General features: G+C 39.9%; 2 protein-coding genes across 8 annotated transcripts in view; one reads left to right on the top strand and one right to left on the bottom strand.

Annotated features, from left to right (window-relative positions):
- The window catches only part of sfmbt2 (Scm like with four mbt domains 2), a 57,395-nt gene extending 49,244 nt beyond the window's left edge, over window positions 1-8,151 (bottom strand). For 3 of the 6 annotated variants that reach the window (XM_085137688.1, XM_085137692.1, XM_085137693.1), the window contains exons 1-2: window positions 8,010-8,151; window positions 804-985 (exon numbers count right to left, since the gene is read on the bottom strand). In XM_085137688.1, coding sequence (XP_084993814.1) covers window positions 804-894 — 91 coding nt within the window. In that variant the 5' untranslated portion in view covers window positions 895-985; window positions 8,010-8,151. The other 3 variants (XM_085137691.1, XM_085137690.1, XM_085137689.1) reach the window with 3 other exon arrangements.
- An 8,054-nt stretch (window positions 8,152-16,205) lies between these two features.
- Window positions 16,206-23,373, top strand: part of tmem110l (transmembrane protein 110, like) — a 23,597-nt gene continuing 16,429 nt past the window's right edge. For both annotated transcript variants that reach the window (XM_085137556.1, XM_085137555.1), the window contains exons 1-5: window positions 16,206-16,691; window positions 21,215-21,263; window positions 21,462-21,557; window positions 21,645-21,766; window positions 22,795-22,907. In XM_085137556.1, coding sequence (XP_084993682.1) covers window positions 16,502-16,691; window positions 21,215-21,263; window positions 21,462-21,557; window positions 21,645-21,766; window positions 22,795-22,907 — 570 coding nt within the window. In that variant the 5' untranslated portion in view covers window positions 16,206-16,501. The remainder of the gene's footprint in view (window positions 16,692-21,214; window positions 21,264-21,461; window positions 21,558-21,644; window positions 21,767-22,794; window positions 22,908-23,373) is intronic.

Below are 23,373 nucleotides of genomic sequence, written 5' to 3'. Positions count from 1 at the left end.
TCAAAAGAGGAACTGACAACACTTCAGATGACAAACAGGCTATTTTCTGCAGATATGAACACATGTGCGCCTTGTACTATGTTTTTTTGGGACACCTTACACAAGAAACACAAAAATAAGCAATTTAACACCAACATTAAGTTACACGATATGTCAGTGCATGTCGCCTAAGCTTCTCTTAGTTAAATGATAAATCAAAATCATTTTACAACTTATACTCCACTGCTTCAGTTTCAGGTATAAGAAGTGTTAAAAATGTCCCATCATGAACAAAAACTTAAATTTGCACCTTCGCTCAGGATTGCAAAAACATCAAACTGGCATTTAGCTCGCATTTTATGTTTTCTTTAGAAAGAGAAAGTAGCACAACAACTGCAAGTCCAGAATGTGCCTCGGATACAGGCCAGTAACGTATCCTGACATGTTCATGTGCAATGACAAAACATCCTGTAAAGCGGGCTTCCACGTAACGGTATGGGCATAGGTGTTATAACAGCCATCTTTGAATACACAGGAAAAAATACATGCTTCTCGTGACTAAGCCATGAGGACAGGAGAATTCAGTTCAAGCAATAAACAGCCAGGGACATACCCTTACTGCTGACCTAAAGGAGAAATCTACAGAGATAATTAGAGCATGTCTTTGTGACACAAGGGGCATTCTCTGTTTCCCATCTTGTTAGTGAGATTCCTCAGACGCATTTTCATCTGTGTCAACCGCACCAATCTGTTGATCTGATGAGGGCTGCAACATGAAACCACCCTGGCCACATTATGGTTAAAAAAGCAGTGCAGGGTCTTACCTGTGTTCACCTCTTCTTCTTTCCCATTGGTGGGATAGTGTGGCTTCACTGTAGTGAGGGCCAGTGGCTGCTCCTGAGTGTGAGACTGCATGCTGCCCGTTTGACTTCCTGTTGAGCATTAACCTTTAAACCTGAGATCTTTCAATTCTTCTTCACAGCATCTCTCGCCTTCCTTGACAGCCCTGCATCAGAAAAGATAAATTCAATCAAAGCTCTAATTTAATCAGATAATGTTCAATCTGCCCTCTGTCCAGAATAGTCCAAGATCCTTCCAGGAAACAGATGATTTTACTGCTCTTCACTTACAATAACACGAACAAATCGACACAGTTCACAAAACCTTGAGGTTTGCACACATAAACAGCCAGTATTTGATGAGAATTTCCTTGGAAATTGTGCACACTGTATTTCCATTTCTTGAGAATAAACAAAAGAAGAAGTGGGTGGTTACCACAACCAGCAACAGCCAGTTTGTCTTAATGTGCTAAAAAGAAAAGAATGCCACCTTCAGAAACTTAACACAAGTCAGCTGATATTTTCAAAGCAGTAAAAAGCACAGCAGTTTTCTGCATCATTAAAATCATCCTCTCCCTCCTCCGCCTGTGTGCTTTTCCAATATCTTGCATGCTGTGTTCATTTTCATACCACAGCAAAACTGCATCAGATAACCAGACAGAGTCAAACAAAGTAGAAAAACTGGAATAACATGACTAAGCAAACAAGTCGGCAAATAAGTGTGACCAGAAAATATGCATTCAGGCACCTGAGGCAAGAGAATAATACAGAAGAGCAGAATCATGTCACTGTAACTAAATATGGAAGACTAAAGAGGAAATACTGTCTGACCGTGAATATGTATTTCTGGCACATACTGAAGGAAGCGTAACTGTGTAACGCTAACAACCATAAACACGTTTCTTTTGATCCTTTATATCATTAGCTAAGCTAATGTGTTAACTGAATATTGTTGGAGAGAACTGTAATAAAAAAATAATGGAAAAGAAAACAGGTAACCAAGTCTTGATATTAAGTTTTAACCTTTTCCTTGTGGCTTTCTGTTATTATACAGAAATACCTGCAACTTACTATACTTCTTTTGTCTTTTTGGTCTGTAATCCTGCTAATAACCTTCAACCTAATGCAAATACTAACAGGTAAAACATGCTTCCAGGTGTTGATTAGCAAACCAGCTTCACCCTCCGGATCAAAAGTTAGTTTCTTCCCCTCCTCACAAAACTACAAAACTCAACTATAAATGTGACTGGGTTGTTTGTTTTTACCTTTCCCAACCTGTTTTTATGTGGTATTGTTTTTCTTTTTAATTCTGTTTCTCTGTATTTAGCTAATCAGTTCGACTATTTCACCATTTCCACATTGACCGATTAACTGTTTAGGCCAGGCGTGTCAAACATAAGGCCCAGGGACCAGAATCACCCTGGTGAAGACTCCAAATTGGCCAACTGAATAGTTTTGGAAAATGTGAAGGACAACATAAATTTTTGACTTTTAATTGTATTTTCACAATATTTACAGCTTTTCCTATAGATAAAGACCTCTGCCATAAAATTCCCAATACAAAGTAATTAATTTATACATTTCTGTAATTTTACACATTTGCTTCTTACAATTTAAGCACAAAGAGTCATACTGACAGATTTCTTTCATTTACTACAGCGGCCCTTTATCATGTGCAAAAACTGAGACAAACTGCTTAAATTGCACCTTTTATCTTATATTTAGATAGCACATTGATTACATGTAGTTACATTTCTTTACACATAGACATAAATGGAAGTTTTAACGTAACATAAGGCTGTATATGACCTGCAATGCAAAATGAGTTTGACGTCCTTGGTTTAGGCTATAATTATTAGTGAACATTTTCACTGAGTCCTCCCTCAACTACTTAAATGTCTCATCAGTCCACAACCCTCACAGCAGGTCCCTTCTCTGAGCAGTTCTCCCATGTCTGCAAAGATCTTCACAGCATCAAAAACATGACGAGTTAATTTTCCCATTAATGTGGCTTTAACCAAGGAACCTGTACACATCCGGAGCTGCTGCACCGCTGCTGCCTACTGCCGATCATAACTAAGATAGGTGAACTGCAGAGACTTATTTCCTACAGGAATCAATAAAGGATGTCTTACCCTCTAATACAAAGCGGAGAAAACAAGCAAATCCTACAACCTAAAAAATACAATTCACTGATGATCACTCCTTGCAGTGCATCATTAAAGCTGTATAAATACACTTAAAAAATGCCAGGACAGCGCGTAGAAACCATGAGAATGCAGTAAAAGGAATTTTAAGCAATAAAGTAAATCCTAAAGGAATAAAAACCAAAAGTCTATTCAACGCTGGCATTATTCCATGAATAAAACAAAGAAAAACAATCAAAACAATCATCAGTTCATTATACTCACAACAACAGGCTATGTTTGTCACTTGCCTGGTGGTTGTTCTTGGTCATGCAGTCACATCACCAATGAATCACTCACCGACTTACACCCATTTTCATCAACCTGGCAATTAGAGCTGAGGCATGTTGCTGTCACACAGCGATCCTCAATCAAGAAGAAAACAACTCCAAGCTCATGGGGTTGTTGCTCTCAACTTTGAAAATCAATATCCAAAAGAGCAAAAAATACTCTGTGATTAGGTACCCGACCTGATGTGCACCCACATGGGGAAAAAAAAAAGAAGAAATAAAACAAAACTGTGATGTGCATCCACCAGTCTTCTGATGAAAACACACTGAAGTCCTGCTTCCAAAAAAGAGAACAAAAGAAAGAGCCTTAAAATCCACAGGAAAGGAAAACACTTCTCCTCGTCCTCGCACGCCTGTTGGAGCTGCGAGTGTATGTAGAACTGTGAGGCTGCAGCACAAAGGCTGTGACAGCCTCAACAACTAACTGTGTGTGTGTGTGCGCGCCATCCCCCACCACAGAACACACACCCCCTTGCGTCCCACAGTGGCTCCGGCGTGCATCCATTGCGTAAACAACACGCTGAGCTAATTTGGCTCACATGACGCTGCTGTTTGCTGCCCTTATCCCCCACTCTCTGCCTAAGTGCACTACAATCTTCAGCACTGATACATCACTGTCGTCAGCAACCTTCCACAGCACTCATTAAACTCATCAGAGTGCTCAAACACTGCTATCAAACAGTAGGAGGATGAGCAGCTCTTGTTTCTTTTCCTTAAAATTCTCTTTAAAAACTTGCAGTTTCATATTCACTCTACATCTGCTTATTTTAACACCTCAGCAAAGCAATTTAGAGCCTGATTGACATCTTTTAACTACTTTTTATGGTTTGTTATTTTAAAAACAGAAACAACGATCCACAATTTGCAGCTTTTGTCGATTTTATATCATCGTATATTGGATAGCTCTAAGATTTTTGAGCTGATGTGATTTTGCAATGCATGACAATTGACTCCCAAAGTCATAACCTCCTGTTTGAACTTTAAAATATCAGATTTTTACCAGTTTTAGTTCTGCCTAATCCAGAATTTCAAACATACTTCTTCGCCTGTTCACCCATCATAAGAAACACATATGTGAAATGTTTTTTTCCCTCTCCAGTCTTTACTTCCACTGAAAAATGAGAGGAAGAGAAGTTACAGCCATGAAACAATGAGTCAGTAACACTGGTGTTATTGAACTTGTTCTCAATACGCTCAGCTTCAACTCCATCTAATTTGTTTTAACAGAAATGAAGCACAACAAATCCTACATCCATCTGAGTCACTGTAGCACTAGGTTGCCTCAAACCTTTGAAAAATTGCACCATGTATGCACAGCCCTCAATAGGGTGAGGAACAATGCACCTTTCTGAGCTGTTTTGGTGCTACACTGTGGCCGTTTTCTCTGAACTGATAGAAAGAGAGTAAGCGCTGTGGTTAAAGTGACTTTGAGCTTTAATTTGAGGGCTTTAACAACCACACGAGATGAAAAGTGCAGCGACTGCAGTCCTATCATTGTCCACCTGCACTTCCCAGCAACTGGAGGCAGAATGTTGTTTTTTTTTAAAACGCACCAACCATTCCCCACACTAATTAGCTCAATACATGATGAGAACACCCTCGAAACATTTAAGCTGAAGGTTTTATTTCCAGTATGCTGGAAGTCAAAAAAAAAAAAAAAAAAAACAACACAAAAAAAACAGGAAATGTGTCATTGTTCAAATACTTTTGGCTAGCATTGCTCATTTCCCTAGAAGTCACTGCACATATTTATTATACTTGTAAACTCCTTGAATAGTCTCTGGAATAAAAGGTCACATATGCTCCTTTTACCAAATTAATGAAGTACTTTGGGGTCTTGAGGAAAGAAAGCTCACATCTATGTGCTTAAAGGTGTTTTACAATGAGTTTTCACAAGACACAGGCTTTAAAATTAATTTCTATGCGTGTAAAGTTTGGAAACAGGAGAACTTCCCCTATCCTCCTACATAACATTAAATATTGCAATGAACCACTGGAAGTCGGCTTAAACAACAATATTTTCTACACTGACAACTCCATACCAGCGCAAGCTGAGCTTTTCCTTAAATTGATCCCTCACTGGATAAACAAGTTTTCCAAATCCTGAGGGACGCTTGTTTGTTCTGACTCAGTGTCAACAGTTCCCCTCAGCATTCATCCAAAAAACAAGCCAAATTTTTGAAGCCGTTTTTTTCTGGGAGTTTTGCGTTTGTACTTGATGAAGCCTGCTGACCTGCAGCCTCCTGGAGGAAACAGCCCAGATTGGTCACCAGGGGATTAAACTGCTCTGAGAGTGTTTAATCTCAGACGCAGGACATTTGTGCCCCAATTGTCTCGGATTCAGAAGAGGTTTTTTTTAAATTGATTAGCCCCTGATGGGGCGCTCGGGCATCCACGTGCTGTCTTCTTGCCTTTCTCTAAACCCATCCATGCCAAAGATTTAATAGGGGATTTGGGAGATTAACTACCACTGCATGGGCTTGGGTTTTATTGCATTACTCCGTATTAGGTTCTCTTCTTTTAGAGCTATCCAAGAGTTGTTTCCTCTTGGCAACAGGATGTCCTCATATAACAATTTGTCCTCTGTTTCTAACTCTTAATTCCTGCTGTTTTTAACATAGATGTGCACACAATGCACCCAATGTGCTTTATTCCCCAATTAGAACTGCCTGTGATCACTCACTGAAAACATAAGCATGAAATAACCACGGGCAAACAAGCATCTGCCCCTCAGGACCACAAATAAATAAATAAATAAAAGAGAGAGGAAACAAGGGGTGAAACTCCCACATCCCAGAGCGTTCTTACAACTTCCACAAAACACACTTGCATAACATGGACAGCCTGCAAATCCAAGGGTTTTGGAAAGCAGGAGGAGAAGTTGATATTTGCCTACCTCCTCCCCTTATTCAAATAAGGGGGGAGAGTAAGTGTGATTCCAGCAGAAAGAAAGAAAGAAAGAAGAACAGAAAGAACTGGACTCTTTCTATCTTTGCTTCTCTTATCTGTGCAGAATATGTGATTGCCTCTTCTCCTGAAACACTCACCAGTGGATTAGCATACAATGCCTGATCAAAAAAAACAAAAAACAGCCACGTGATAAATGGCTGTTGGATGGCACTTTTAAAATAAATGAATAAATAAAAAGCCAAACCACCAAAAATGATAATCAGCTGGACTCGTATTGGTCTTTCCCTTGGAGAAAATGGATCATGTATGTTTAACATTATGACCATCTTCGCATTTTCTCCTTTAAAAGTGCTCATTTTAGGCGTTTTCCCTTTATCCGCACGCCTGCGCTCACGCATTCCCACTCGCAGCGTCGTGGAAAAAATCTTTGGAGCCACAAGAAGTCTAAAAGCATGATTTATTCATGCCGAACCTCTATCTGGGGCTCCGTTACGCGCAGTCTTTATTGTTTCTGCTCATTATGGTGACGAATTTAATCAGGAGGTGGAATCCTCTGGAATATTGCAAAGCCACTAAAAAAAAGAAAGAAATTGATTTTTGCGAAGCACCTCGCAAATAAAAAGAGAAATAATTAAATAAATACGCATGTTGTTTTACCCAATTATCTGCTTAATCACTCAGGGAAAAAAAAAAAGAAATCCCCGCAGAGAAAACAACACAGCGAAAGAAATTTTTCTCGCCCGACTGTGCCAACATCAACATATTAATCTAAGATTGCAGAGGGGATCAAAATCACCCTGTTGGTTTTATAAGGAAAAACAGTATTAATCTGACACACGGCGATCTAGAAGCATCGAATGAGCCACGGCATTTTTGATAAAAGTGAAAGAGGAAACGTTAAGTGCACATAAGGAAGATGAGGCTGTGAGGGGTGTAGCCGACCAGCAGGCTGGCTGGCACTCCGGTCATGTACTTTGCACACTCAAAACTGCAGCGGAAAAAAACTCCCACGGAGTTGCCAAATGCACACTTTGAATTTAATTGATTAAACCTCGTCCATGTCCACCAAAAGAAACCGAACCGGACGCTTTATCTGCCGTCGTTTTATTTTTTCCTCGTTCAAAGATTTTAAGGCGCAGTTTTCCCCCTACGATCACCATAACCCGCCATGTTGAAAGTGGTTTGACATTTTGGCAGTGTCCGGTATTTTCCGAAGGCTTTTACGCATCTAAAGGTGACGGGAAAAAAATCCCACATGACTCATCTATATGAGAATGACGGAAATAAGTCATTTCTGGCGTTAATCTTTAAAATCAACTTCGTGCTCACGCCAAACAAAATTGCGTCGCGGCCATATAAAACACAGCATTAAAGAAACACATCAAATAACACACGAGCCGCCACTCACTCCTATTTTCCCCACGAATTGTTATAAATTGTGTTGTTTTCAAAGCAGTAAATGGCAGAACACATGCTAACAGGCAAAAAAATAAATAAAAAAATAACAAGGCAATAAACGATATTACCGAGAGTGCCACGAGAAAACGTCCTCTCCGCCGGTGAAAGCTGTTAATTACAGCGCGTGCGAGACACTTTGAGCAACTTGGGCTCGTGAACGAAAGCTCGCGACTATATTATCTCGTTTCTACAGAAACCGTCTCTGGAGCACTTCGCTGTTTCAAAGCGGAGGAGGAGGAAAAAAATAACTCTGCCTGTGTTTATTTCGCCGATACAACCTCCCACCCCCCGTCCCCCCCATAAAACCTCCCCCTGCTCAGGACCGCCGGAGCCGTCACCTGTCTTACCTGTCCAAGTTTTTTTTGTTGCCTCTCCTTCTCGTGACCCCCCTCTGCCTTTTCTCTCTCTCTCTCTCTCTCGTTCCCGTGAGCTACGCAAGCGACGTCTTTCAGCTGCTGCTGCCCCCCCTCCTGTTCCAATATGGCATCCCCCATCTGCGCATGTCCAAAAAACATCTACAAATACTTTCAAGCCAACTCTTTCATTGACCTTTCAGCACAGTAGCAAAAACATATTTCTACAGGCTTTTGTAAATATGGAGCCGAGGTTAAGTGAGACACCCACAGCCCCCAAAACTGAAAGCTGTATTCTACTCAGCCGAGCAGATACAATAAAGACAATATCTAATGCCTAATTTATACCTGGTGTATAAAATAAAATGAAACTATTTTTTGTGTGTAAAACAGCCATTTCACCCACCCCCAGGACCCATTTTTCTTTAACTGTATAGTTACAGTTTTATTATTAACAGGAAGATAAACTATGGCCCCATATAATCACACGTAAACTACAATAAACGTGATCCTTTTAAGGAAGTATATGTAAGAATAGTTAACTGTAACAGCAGCAGCAGAGCATGTCTCATCATAAGCAGCTGCATATGTGTGTGAAAAAAAAGAGTGAAGTCAATAATTTATGGCTTCTTGGCACTACTACTTTTCTCAGTTCAGACTTTTTTCTTCTTCTTCTTTGTTTTGGGGATGTCTAAGCACCACCCTTCCCTCCCCAAACAAGTTCTTGAGAAATAACCTTGAGTTTATATATATATATATATATATATATATATATATATATATATATATATATTAGTATTAGTATTTATTTTAATAATCCAGGGCTTATCAAAGTCAACACTATCCTCTAGCGGTAGGAGTGTATTGCATCAGTTAACGAGGCGAGGCGCTCATGCGTAGACCTCAAAGGTTGGCATGTATTTTCAGAAAGATCTAGAAAGAGTCAGATATTAACAAACTGTGATGGTAAGTTAATCCCAGTGGAAGGCAGCGCATAGTGAAAGTTTTATGGAGTGGAAATAAACTGAACTTTCAGCCTGGCTTTTTGCCCGGAAAGTGAGAGCTACGCAGCTCTATACCGCCCCATATGACGGTTTTTTTTCGTCTTCTTCTTCTGTTTTTTTTTTCAAGGTGGGCAATTTCTAAAAGAAGTTTCGGTGAAATTAAAGCAGGTTCCTCTTTGAACCTGAAACTTCACTCCTGACCTTGTTCCCGAGTTCTGACTCTTTGAAGATATTTTGGGGACTTACTCCAATCACACGATGAATAATAGGGTGACTGTGTGTCCCACTTTTTTTCTTTTTTTTATCATTTGTCCTCCCCCCGATCCCACGAGACCCACGGTTGTATTAACTGGTATTTACGCATGTCAGCCACAAAAACATTGCATCCGTGGATGCAAAAAGTGATCGATCGTATTTAAAGTGTTGTAAATGGTTTGTTGGCCTTCAGTGTTTCAAACACATCTCAAAAATGTCCTTCATTAATTATATCAAGTCACCATGTCACAAGGTAGAAGATGCAATCGGTTTTTGACAAAGTCACTTGTATGTCTTTTATTTATTGGAGTAAAACGTCTCACAAACATTAAAATGTCTTTTCCAAGAGGATATCTTTTCAAGAGGGCAGCAGAAATTGCCACAAATATAACAAAGCAGTTATATAAAGATATTTTACATGTGATCAAAGAAACTGGATTGATTGTAACAGGACACAGAGTGGGAACAATAATGCATGTTATACTGGTCATTTCTTTAATTTTCTATGTAACCCTTTCTCTCGCACACCCTGTCCACTACAGCCTATTTACCAGCAAAGATATTACGCATAACACAGAAACGTTAGCAATCACTTTTTTACTCAGATAGCAGCTAAAAACAAAAGAGCTTCCGTTATGTTTAGAAAATTGCTTTTAAATTGAATAAAGTCAATTTTTACTTTGATATGATCGATGCCAAATCTTTACCTGCATATTGCGCGCGTGTGTTTAAGCTATCGCTCAGCTTTAGTAACGCGCAGTGCCTCACCAAACCAAACTCTTTGCTCAACATTTATTGTCTCTCGTTGAACTGATCATACTCATAAAAAGAAAATGCAATAAAGTTTTTCCATGAGCAAATATAAATAAGTAATGTATTCATTCTTAGAATGAATAAATAAAAAGCTGTAAGGCACGGTGACATGTTTGCCTTGATTTGGCCTGACTAAACATGGAAACTATTTGAAGGATGAAAGAATCTAACATTTCTCAACGGAGATTAACAGAGTTAATAAAAACACCGAGACTGTTGACAAAGTATAGCTATCTTAAAATGGGAAGTGCATGACTTCTGGAAAAGTTCATGTGATGCATATGTGAGTAACCTAAAACTGTTGTGCAATCATGTCTGCACAAATTGCAAGTATAACCTGTGTTTACACAGTTGTGTAGATGACGTTTGATATGCACAAGAGAAACCAAAACCTTCTGTGTGCTCCCGGAAAAGCTGGAAATATGTAACACGACAGTTAAAACCTTTTAATCAGGGTATTTCTGATCAAACCGATATTGAACCGAAAGTTTGTAAAATATGCGCAGTTTAACACGTTTATATTTAGGAATCAAATATTGTTTCATTCAGCAATGATCGTCGAAACGTGGAGTTGCCTCATTTTAAGGAGAAATCTGTAAAACCCGACTGCAACCAACCTCCAGGAAAACCAGATGAATGTCTCACTGTACAAGCGAAAACCCGCTCTCTACGTAGATTGCGTTAATTAGGGGTTTTGTTTTGAAATGTGTAATGGGAAGTTTGGTGTTGTGTTTACGGTAGATCTGCCTCATGGAAGCACAAAGGACTCCTGTAAAAGACAGGAGGAGAGGCGCTCGTGCTGGTGGGATGCCATTCGTGGAACAGATGGTTGAAGCGTGCGCCGTGCGCCATTAATCTGCCAGAGAAGAAGCTTTTCCAAGCGCGCGGGAGAAAGGATTATGGCTCCATTTACACGTACACACAAACATACACACACACGGATGGCACGTGCTACTGCTGCATCACGTACACGCGGTTTTTCTGCTCGCCGCAGGGGCGTTTCCAGGAATTTTTAAAATGGGGTGGCACAGGTGGGACCGGGAACAAGGCGCACAGGAAACCACAACGTTTATCATAAATCTAAACACACTCGGCCTCGTGTGTTTCTCTGCATCCTGTCACCAATTTATTAGATGCAAAGAAGTGCTGCACACACATTTAAACATAGATTACTTGGTGCTGGATAACTGTGTGTAAAGTGGGAAATATATTTAAAAAGCAACATTTATTCAAGTAAACCTTCTAATCCTACTTAATTATCCTAACAGCACACATGTTTTATAATTAAATTATATTTAAAACATGTAAAGAAAAAAACTTCCACACTCATTATGATGTAATATTTGAGTTCTAGTTAGTTCTGTGGAGTGTGGTACTTGAGTTTAGGTCTTGTGTCTCAGTCCTGGTTGTCTTATTGTTCTACTGTTTGGAATTAAAGTCTGTGACTCCACTCAGAGTTTCCCTCTGTCATGATAGTTCTGGTTTCACTGTTTCAGCTATTATTTATTTTCTGCTTTGCTTTGGTGATCACATGTCTCTGGTGTTTTGTGTTTAACTTGATTTTCTCCTGTCTGTCATTATTATCTACACCTAGGTCTTTTTTTATCCTTCTGTGCCCAATTCCTTGATTACCCTTGTGTGTATAAAAGTCCAGTCTTCATCGTAGTTGTTGTTTGATTGCCTTTCTTTACTGATGCTGTGCTCATGTGTTATCTGCCTGCTTATAAACATCCATCCATTCATCCATCAACCCTCTTCTGCTTATCCTTATCAGGATCGTGGATTCAGTTTGCTTCTATTTTTCATGGATTCTGGATTCAGAAAATGGTCTAAATAAAGGTTTTCCTTACATCTCCCTGTCTGTAAGTCTGCATTCGATTCCCTTTACTTGCAATTTATGACACACACATTGCTGGGCCGCTTAATTTAGGGGGGTGGGTCAGGAAAGGCATTTGGGGGTAAAAATCTGTCAAAGCAAATATATGGAGCTACACACTGTGAGCCCTTCGGGAGCAGTGAAAGTAGCCTATCAGCAAAATCATAAGAAACTCATATTTCAATATTAACAGTATGGAGTACAAAGTACAATGTTTGCATCCAAAATAGATAAAAAAGCAGAAAGTAGCATACTGCAAAAAAAAAGAAGAAGAAAAAGAAAAAGTAAATTACCATAGTAACTGTAGTAAGTTACTTTCCATCCGATCCTATCTGTGCTGTCATCTATCATTGCCACAATAGCAGTGCTCTATTGTGTGTGTGTGTGTGTGTGTGTGGGGGGGGGGGGGGGGGGGGGGGGGCTAAGTTGTAGTTGCTTCCAATTAGCTACAATCTGATGGATAGAATAAAAAGTCTGTTATTGAAAGAAAATCAGAAGGAAGTTATTGTATTACTCTGCTAAAGGCTAAGGTCACTTTTACTCTTCTCTGTTTTTTATGCGTCTTTTCATCCCTGTGGAAACATTACAGTTTATATGGAACTCATGGGTTGAAATGTGACTGTTTGTACAATAATCTATGTGTCTTCTAAGAATAGATCAGGGCTGTTACCAGGATGTTTTTTAACGGGTTGCCACAGGGGCTATCCAAATACAAGTAGGGAACCCACAGGACCCACACCCTCTGCTAAAGTAAAACGTGCAGTTCTGAACTTATGTTACTGTACAGACTGTGCTTGTCATGAAAATATACTTAATGTAAATAGCAGTAATGTTATGCAGAATGGCTCTTGTCGGAATTATATAGATGACTTTATCTGTATTCTTACTGGATTGTTTTCTGTATTTGAAAGTCTACAAAATCATACAAAAAACAAATCTATCTATCTATCTATCTATCTATCTATCTATCTATCTATCTATCTATCTATCTATCTATCTATCTATCTATCTATCTATCTATCTATCTATATGTGTGTGTGTGTGTGTGTGTGTGTGTGTGTGATGTAATAAAATTATATTATATAACATATAATATATTTAAGTTTTTTGATTTATTGGAAGCCAGCTGGCAAACCTAAAGATTTCCTTTGTTACATCATCACGTGAGCCAGCAATTTGCCTCGTGGGGCCCGTGCGCATCACCGAGTACCGTTCTGACACACACACGCACACACACATATAGGATCACATTAACTAATTTCTGCTGTGAGAAAGCTACGTCGATTCCGCCCAAGAATAACAGGAAGTTAAACGAATTTCACTTCAAAATAAAAGGCCAGGAATCGTCTCAAGATAAATAAACATGCTGAAAAAAAAAACCCGACGGAACAAAAGCCAGTTGCAAATCAAAAAAAAAAAAAAAAAAAATTCTATTCGCATTAATAAGATAAAAAACACTATTACTTCTAAATAGCTTTCCATATAGGATAATTAAAAGGGTACAGTTGACATATGTATATATGTATATATGTGTGTATATATATATATACACCTCTCTCTCTCTCTCTCTCTCTCTCTCACACACACACACACACACACACCATATATATAGTTTTAAAACACAAAAAGGTGGATATTATTATTTATATTTTGTGTGTGGCTGTACAGACTGAATTCCATGGATTCAAGATGAGGTCAGGCACGAGCTTCCATGGATAATGTATGGTGATGAAACTGTGGTCTGTAGTGAGAGAAAGGAGCATGTGGAGGAGAGATAGAGTGGAGGCAGATGATCCACTGTGGTGAGCCCTAAAGGGAGCAGCCAGAAGAAGAGAAGCAAATGTTATGCTGATGCATGTGTATGTAACTGGTAGGGGTGCAACGATACTCGTATCGATATTGAACCGTTCGATACAATGCTTTCGGTTCGGTACGCATATGTATCGAACAATACAAAATTTTTAATTTATTTTATCAACTTTCCTTCTGACGGTGCTGTCTGTGTTGAGCGCTCAGTGGATCTGCGCTCGACAGTGCAGCCTAGGCGGAGTAGTCGAACGCAGATTCACTGAGCACAGCGCAAGCTAGCAGACAGAAGTTAAGCTCTCCTTGCAACATGGCAAATTGAACCTCCCCCACCCTCATTCAGATCTGGCGTTTGGAACTATTTTGGTTTTCATGTGAAGTATGACCCTGAAGGTAAGCGTGTCATGGACTAAAGTAAAACAGTATGTTGGATGTGCCAGCAATGCTCAATTACATGGGTGGAAACTAGTGTGTTAGCGCAGTTAGCTCGTTAACGTGTTGGCCGTCCAGCCCCAAGCACGGGGCGATCCGCGGTAGCTCGTTAACGGAGATTTGCCGTGTTGTGGCGTTAACGTCATTTCAATGAGATTTACGCTGACAGCACTAGTGGGAACACAACGAATATGACTGCACATTTATGCTGACATCATCCTAGTGCAAAGACAAGTGGAAGCAGAGAAAAACAACAAGCAGGCATGCTACAAACTTTACCCGAGTCATTTAGACAGCCGTTAGCACATGATTCTCCTTATGGGGACCTGATATATTTAATATGCTGCTGAGAATATAGCCCAGAAGAAGCGTATAGTATAGCTTTTATTTTGGAAAGAGCCATTTCTCTGTAATAAACTCTCTTTTCCAAAGATGAGTGATTCCTCAATCAGATACAGGGCTCGCAAAATCGCTAGCGATTTTTCCAGTCGGGCTACTAAAATCTCTCTGCCCTGCCCGTCGGCCTATCGTAGGAAGGAAAAATCTATGTCAATGCTTTTGCATTCTTTCAGAAATATAGCTGGGTAATTATGTCATTGGCATCGGTGAGCCACTGTCAATATGTGACATATTGAAATCGCGTTTGAATTTGCGCTTGTTTTTTGCTTTCACTTTGCAATCGCGTGAACTGTGTATAGAGAGCGACAGTACTGATTGGTGAGTGATGATAATTTGCGCACCAATTCCTCTGACATTGTCTTATCAATCATTAGCTTACTATGCAAACATGACAAGTGAAATCTCCCGCAGCTTAAACATGTGAGAGGTTGATCGCGCAGAGAATCGCTGAGCATTAAGTGAGTGCGTGTGTCAAAGCAGCAGGATATATATTTTAGTTCTGCTGAGCCAAATAAGACAGGTCAGGGTGAAGAAGTGACCGCCAAAGAAAAGCTTACCACAAAACGGAAAAGTTATGACAAATCAGACTATAAGGCAAAAAGAAAGTGCAGCTTTATGGTTTCATGGACAAAAGAATTTCTGTGGCTGCAATATGACGAGCTAAATAACCAGGGCTGCACATAAGTGGTCCGCAGGTGCGCATTCGCTGTCAAAATAAAAAACGTGCACAAAATAAGAAGTTGCAACGCGTGTTTGCGTACATAAGATTTTCTGGAGGAGGACAGACATTTGTTTAGAACTCTTAAAGATGTCGAAGAAGCTCCTTTAAGCAATTACTGTGATGTACCTCCGCCTCCAAAGAAATGTCAGAAGGAGTCCGAACCACAAAAGAAGCGCGTATTCTCAGAAAAGTGGTTGCAGGAGGTGAGCTGGCTTCAAACAAATGATGAACGCACCGAGATATGGTGCAGAATGTGCCGTGAAAATTTAATAAATGACAAATTAAAAAGGCATGAACTTTTTTTTTTGTATCGAAAAAATATTGAACGTGACACCAAAGTATCGAACTGAACCGAACCGTGAATTTTGTGTATCGTTGCACCCCTAGTAACTGGGTAACATATTTCAATGCAAAACAAGTGGGATTTTAAATAGGATAGTGAACTCATACAACTATAATGTTTAGTGTAATTTCAAAACATATGAAGTGAATTCTATTTTAGTCCTTGATAACTTTCATGAACTTCTAATCGCCTATTTCACTAATACTTCTTATTATTTTACACAATCTACACTCTGTGCAGATTAAGTATTTGGTTGCACTTCCTCCTACAATATTTTTAAATATACATTTATTAAACCATTTTAGTCTACCTTTATTTGATTTAACGAATTTATTGAGTTAGTTTAATTTTTAGAGCTAATTTATTGTAATTTTTTTTACTCATTGAGTTCTTTTTTCTGTTTAAATGATTTTTGAGTAATTATCACAGAGGCAGCAGAGCTCATTCTCCCTCAGATTTATTCAGACCCTCCATCGATCTATCCTGTTCTAAAGTTTTCTGGAGAACAGCGGAAGGCTATTAATTTGTAATGGAACTACCGGAAGCGGGGCTCCCTGCGTTGGTCCGCTTCACGGTGCGTGTTTTCGTTGTCAAAACATGGACACGACTCAGATAATCGATTTCCATATGTTTGCGTTAGCATCATGACAGGCAGCATCAGCCGCTGGAGACGGTGAAGGGAAACTTCACCAAGAGTTGTTCGCCGGAAGTTAAAAATCCGGTCGTTTGTTCTTACCGAGTAAGAGAAAAAAGGGTTAAAGACTTATTTTTCCCACCGAGGAAGCACTCCTTTTGTCTCCTACGGCTGTGCCGTTTAGTTTTTTTTTCGGTGTCACCATGGACATGTACGGGTATAGCGGGGTCATGCTAGTGAAAGGATTCTTGGATAATGCCCCGTTTGAAGTGACAAACGTGTCCGACATTAGTAAGGCGAATCCCCACGGCTGCGACAACGGAGCTCTGACGGACAGGTTCGGCGTCCTGATCCAGGGACTGCTGGCTATCGTGGCTTTCAGCACTCTAATGTGTGAGTATCGATTCCTTTACCATCGGGAGACACATCCCTGATAACTTGTTTTCTTTTTGTGCTAATTCAGTTGGAGAATTGAGAAAAAGCAAAATGCACGAAGTGTTTTTTTAGAAAGCTGCACCAGTCCACGTGGCGTTTTGTTTGTTGATGTTTGTTTTCTAGCCTCAGTAGCTCCGCACCAAACTGTATTGATATATATGCTAATTTGTTTTTCTCACGGGTTTCGGGAAGAATCTAAAGCAGACAGCAAGCTTCTAAAACAGTACCTAACTAATAGCCCTTTACTTTTCCTTTCGGCGTATATCAGATGTTGGAAACATAGCAGGTTTGAACGGAATTTTAGCTCTTTAACCGAGGGAGAGTTGGGCGAACCCTTATTTTCAAACTGTAATTAAGCAAATGAGTTGTTCACGGTATATGCACGTAATTAAATATGTAGGGCTTGTTATACCGCACTTATATATGTGCCCTTTGCCAAAGCAGCATAACTGAGGTGCTTTTAAGCAGAGTCAGTGTCACATAATAGCAGATTTTAGATCCAGGACCTCATTTTGTTTCTCTTAGAATTCAAAATTGACTTCCATCAGAATAGTTACTTAAAATCTTTGTGGATCCAGTGAAATTTAAGATGTATGCTGGATTTCCGCGTATTCTGCAGTTGTTGTTTTTTTAAATATTATTTTTAACTTTAATTTAAAAAAAAAAAAGTTGGTGGTGCAGTGGCTGGCACGTTGGCCTTACAGCAAGGATGTCCCAGCTGCCTGGAGTTTAAATGTTCTTCACATGCCTTCCACATACTGTAGTTTCCTCCCCCTGTCCAAAGACGACTGGTAACAAGAATAAGTTCGGATTAGGTTAAATGGTGATTCTAAATTGTCCGTCTCTCTGTGTTAGCCCTGCAGCATATCTGTGGCCTCTTGTCCTGTGACAGCTGGGATAGAGTACGAAATGACAAAACCTACATGTTGCATCCATAAAATCAATAAAAGTGAATAAAACCATAATTTAAACCAAAACTAGAGCAGCAAAAATGGAAAAAATTGTAAATAAAACCAATTAACTGAAAGTAACTTACATAAAATGAAGTAATAGTCAAATCAATAAAACAATATAATGATAATTAGGAGTAGGAATTGGACTATTTAAAGCAGGGATGTCAAACTCATAAAGCCCACTTTGATCTTAAGTGGGCCGGGCCAATGAAACTCTATTTTCTGTCACTGTAAAGACATTTAACTACACATCTAATCCCCTTATTTCCTTAATATAAGAAAAAGAAGTGCAGTTTCAACCATGTGTCTCCTTGTTTTTCTACATAATTGAACACAAATTGGATCACATCTTGGAGAAGCTCACTGCGGTCGTGAGTTCTCAGAATCGGCTCTTTGAGCACAAGAATGACAACATCACGGAGCGTAAGTTTGATAACATCATGGAGAAGCTCACGGCTCTCCAATGGGAGATTGAGAGACCAGTGTCAGACTGTTAGAACAGCTTTGAAATTCTCATGAGTTGTTCGCACTAAAGTAAAAACCACCATCACTTCATGCGGATACCCCTTTCGCGCCAGCTGCGGTCTCAAGACTGGAGCTGAACAACAACACCCTGATAACGACTGTGTTTAGACTGTTCTTCCCATTCTATGCAAGGCCACCCGGGTTGGCTGGAAGACTGTTTACTTAGCCTGGCAGGGCGAAGGACACGGTCTCAGCTGAACTCTGGACACACACACACATACACACACACACACACACACACACACACACACACACACACACACACACACACACACACACAGAAATATACACATGCAGATGTACACTCATCCCCCCTCCCCCTCCAAACGTCTTCGACGCTTATTCCCCTCCGATGCTGACGGTGGATCAAGGAGACCAGCGCTTATGCTGCAGGCCCGGATGCACTGTCTACATTGGCTGTCTCTCACCCTTTACCCACCCCTGTTGTGTCATGTGTTTCTTTGGTGTATTAAGAGTTTTTTCATGTGCTATGTGCAGAGGTGTTTTTTTCTGTTCTCAAACTGATCTCCCTGTTGGAGCTCAGTCTGGGGGGAGTTATTTTTTTCTCCTTATCTTTCCTCATGTTGTGCTTTTTCCATGTTATACCCCTCTGACCCGTCTTCCCCATGTGATGTTTGTGTAATGTATGTATGGTCGGAAGGGTAAGACGGTGCTGGCACGGCTGGCAGCCTTAACCCAATTTCCCTCAGGATGAATAAAGTATGATCAATCAATCAATCAATAATTAAGGAATGTTGCCGCATTAAATTAAAGAAGTTGTCTGCACGACTCTTTGAGCTTATGAGCAAGGTTTTCAGGCCGTGCCAAAATTTTTAAATCGCCTCTAAAACGAACAAAGCAAATGTTTGGCCTCAGTATAGTACGCTCAGTGTGCTAACTGAAGTTAATTAAGCTGTTTTGTTTTGTTCCCTTCAGTTTTCTTGTGTGTTCAGTTGTCCAGCACTTGTCCAGTTGTAAGCACAGTCGAGTCTTTCAGCTTCCTCTGGGGATAAAAAGTGCCCAACTTTTTATCCCCAAATACAAAGTTAGGGTTAGGGTGATGATTAAAAACAATGCCGTTTTAATAGCTCAATAAGATGCTCCTTGTAAACTGGAGTGTTTACTTGCTCAACCCTAACAATGGCTGTTGACTTACTAAGAAACTTGTGATTCTGGGGCAGCTGACTTGGGGAATGCCAAGCATCTAACCACTTTTGGCACCCTTGGCTCTGTTTTTTTTTTTTTTTTTAAATTATTATTTTTTTGGCAGCTGAAAGGTGTGACTGTTACAAGTAGCTGTAATAAAAGCTAAACTCGATGCCTCTCAGAAACCGTATATAGTTTGTGTTAATGCTTGATTACCTGTATGGCTTTCTGGATCATATTTAATTTTCGGCTTTAATTTGTTCTCAGCCGTTTCCCTGGATTATAGTGACTTCAGTCAGCTGCCAGGGATATTGTTACACAACTGTCTGCATATATGTGTTCAGGGAAAACATTAGGACAGTTTCCTTTTTTTTTTCTTTGTTTTTTGTAAGTATTCCTAAATGCCACACAAAAACAGAGTACATGGATGCTGATCCAGTGCAATATGAACTTATTTCTCTAGAGTGCTGGCATATAATCTAATAATCAGTACTTTAAAAGGTCAGTGCAGTCGTGGTGATTTCATCAGCTAATTAGCATGCTGAAACCTGAGCAGTGAAGTTCAGCAGAATCAGGTCAGGCCTTAAGGGGGAGCGATCAATGAGCTCTAACCTCCACTTAGTTACTTATTAGCAAAAGAATCAATATCCCTCCTCGCACTCTTATTCTCCCCCCCTTTGGTTCTCTGAGTGTCATTCTTGGTCATTCAGGCCACATGTATGTGTTAATATTTACAAATTATTTGTGTGCAGTGAAGCATTATTAGCATCATTAGATCTTAAGTTATGGCCAGAGTTGCAGGCAGACCTGCACCGTACATCCCTCCGCTCATCTGTCTTCCTCAAAGCTATTTTTGGGAGTTTCCTTCCACTGACTCACTGTTCTGCCTGCACTCATGGAACTCAGATAAAGGCTGGAGATTTAGTACGTCAGTCTGCCCCGCCTTGTTGTTCCGTTGCTGTCATGAAAGTAAATCGACACCCTACTTTGATGCTTATTACTATTTATTTTGTGTCCAGGATCCTTTAAGTTTGAACCAAGTATAGATTAGTGACAAAGCTGGGGTCATTCCATCTCATATCAAACTTTCACAACATCACTATTATAAACATTATTCTATTTTTCCATAAATTCCATGTCATTTGGCATACCTATAGCAAATATAAATAAATAATGTAAATATGCCTGTACTCTTGTCACATTGCCAGCACGTAGCCATAGCCATCGGATTACTCTGTAACACTTCCTGTATTGCAGAGATATTGATGGGCCTTTTCCAAAGGTTTCTTTTAGGGAGTTCGTACTTGGACGTCATTCATTCGAAAGACATAAAAACGTCATCCTTAGCTTTATTAGTTTTTATGGTCTGTTTGTGTTATTGTGACTTCTGTCAGTTTCTTCTTGTCAGAAACTGAGATGTTCAGTTTCGAGTTAAGCTGCTGATTGAGGAATCTAGACAATATCAATCATTGTGCCTTATGTACCAATATTTTTTTCTCAGTGTGATGGACCTTTGAGAAAGGCCCAGTTGGTCTGCATACAGTTTATATATAATACTTCACAATACTTCACACATTACCCCGTGTGAAGTATGCAATTTCCATTTGAAGGAGACCTTAATTCTGTTTCCACATGCTCTCTGCCATTTTCGACCCTGGTGGATTTATAGGAACAGTCGGTGCCTGTTTACTGAGCCCACTGGGCTGTGTGAGATTAGGATGATTCATCTGTATTTTATCTTCAACCTTTCTCCCCTCTGCCTGCTCACAGATTGGTGAAAACAGTGGTAAGAAACTGTGCTTTATGTTGTTGTTTTGCAGGACAATCAATCAATCAATTGATTTTCTTTGTTTGCAGTGAAGAGGTTCCGGGAGCCTGTAGGGATCAGACGACCATGGCGGATCTGGTCAGGCATTTTTCATTTTCTCTTTAGACATATCTACCCTGTCCTTTATCCTAACGTTTTCTATTCCAGCTACAAAATAATTCCTCTCGAATTATTCAAAAGAACACAAAAAATCATAACATTTAAAAAAAAAAAATCTCACTTTTCAAGTTAGTCAGAACCAGAAAATAAAAACTGAGTCCACCGTGTCTTTTCCAGGTTTTTTGATACGTCCAAACAAGCCATAGGTGCTCTCTTCATCCACTTTGCCAATGTCTTCCTGTCCACTCTCACCAAAGAGGACCCCTGCTCTCTGTAAGTTCTTTAGAAGCACATCAGTCATTGTAGGATGTGCCCTACAGGGATGTCGCTTCAATAATGTAATTTAATTTTTCACCAAAGTTATCTGATGAACTTCCTGCTGGATGCCACTCTGGGAATGTTGGTCATCTGGCTGGCTGTCAAGTTGGTGTCCAAGTTGGTGGAGTACAAGCAGTGGACTCTGCTCATATTTGGAGAATATGGTGAGTGAAACCGAATAATTTGTTTCCCCCCTATGGTTTTTCATTTTCTTCTCATCTATTTACACACAAAATGAACACTGAGGCGCATTAATGACAAAGGTGCAGTGTTAATTTCTGCCAGCAGAGGGCGCTGTAGACCCACCAGAGGTACACCGGGAGCATAGCCAGCATCTCTAGCTGCAGCTGAAAACATTCCTATTGGCTTAATACAGTTACTGCACCCCCTCACTCTACCTCCTGTTGTTTTTTTCCTTTACGTCCGTCCTTGTGTGATGGAAAATTTTACTTAAACATGCCCGATTAAATCCATCTCACTTCTGGGCTACAGTTGTGCTTTGGTCAAGGGCACAATTGTAGTTAATTCCCTGTTTTGTTTGACATGAGCGCTGACATTTCCAGATCGGTGTGTTTGTTTGCCACCCCCCTCCGTGTCTGGCTTGGAGTCTTCCTTCTTCCTTCCTGCCTTAATGACAGACCTGTCCTCGTTTGTGTTCGCTGTGGTGAGGCACCTGTGTAACAGAGATTTTTTTTTTGAAAGGTTGAGACCAGGGGAAGAAATTCATCACCTTCAATATTATAATCACATCCATAATTCTGTATAGTAACTGGTTCAAAGCAATGGTAGTAAAATGAAGCTTGATTATAGTTTCATGTTAAAATCCACCTGTAATGTGTTTCCTTATTTTCTGTCACATATGTGCTGTTGCAGTGGTGGATGCTCATATGGAACATAGCCAGATTTTAGCAGTGAAGTAATCAGTGGTGAGCAAAGAGCTTAGGTTTCAGACTTTTCTAAACACCCTGTTTCTAACAGTTTCCCCCCCACTTTGGCTCTGGATGATGTCATAAAGTGGTCATCTCAGGCACACATACTGCCTTCCAGATACCACGAAAGTTGGATGTCGAAACTCAGGATGGACATTTATTAGGGTTCAGGAATAAAAGCGTGGAACTTTAAGCCCGTGACGTTAACAGATGAAGTGCAAATGAAGTCTCATTAATTTTTTTCCCCCTCCTTGTTCCTCTAGGTGACCCCCCCCAGGCAGCAGCATGGCTGGGCCAGTGTGGCGTCTACATGCTCATTATGGTGCTAGAGAAAGGTGTCATCAGCCTGGTGCTGCTTGTCCCCGGATGGTCCAAAGTAAGAAGATTTTACAACTCATTGTGCGCTAATCCTTTGACATTATAATACATTTAGGAAGAGGAAACGATTTCCACTTTTTACACCATGGCACAGCCAAGACTTCAGCGAGGTTTAGCCAGTCTTATACTGTACTTAATCCAATACAACTGACCAAGCTGTGATCTCATCCTAGAAGAATCACAATTTAGTTTGAATCTGAATACCTTTTCGATCTTGTCAGGTTAACCAGACTAGACATTTTCATATACATCTGGCATTGTTTGGTTTGTCTTTGAGGCAAATATGGGAGAGAATATAAAAGTATTTATTTGCCAAAAGAAGTTTTTGAAACTTATGAAATCCTTGTGATTTTTTTTTCCTAGAAATATGCAATAAATAAATAAATAAATAAATAAAAAAATCAGAAATATAAAGTTCATGAGAAACAAACTTTGCCACTTAAGAACTTTTGACCAAGAAACAT

Source organism: Neolamprologus multifasciatus, chromosome 17, assembly GCF_963576455.1.
Source record: "Neolamprologus multifasciatus chromosome 17, fNeoMul1.2, whole genome shotgun sequence".
NCBI lineage: Eukaryota > Metazoa > Chordata > Actinopteri > Cichliformes > Cichlidae > Neolamprologus > Neolamprologus multifasciatus.
The sequence above is the reverse complement of the archived record's forward strand: the minus strand, read 5'-3'. Positions and strand labels throughout refer to the sequence as shown.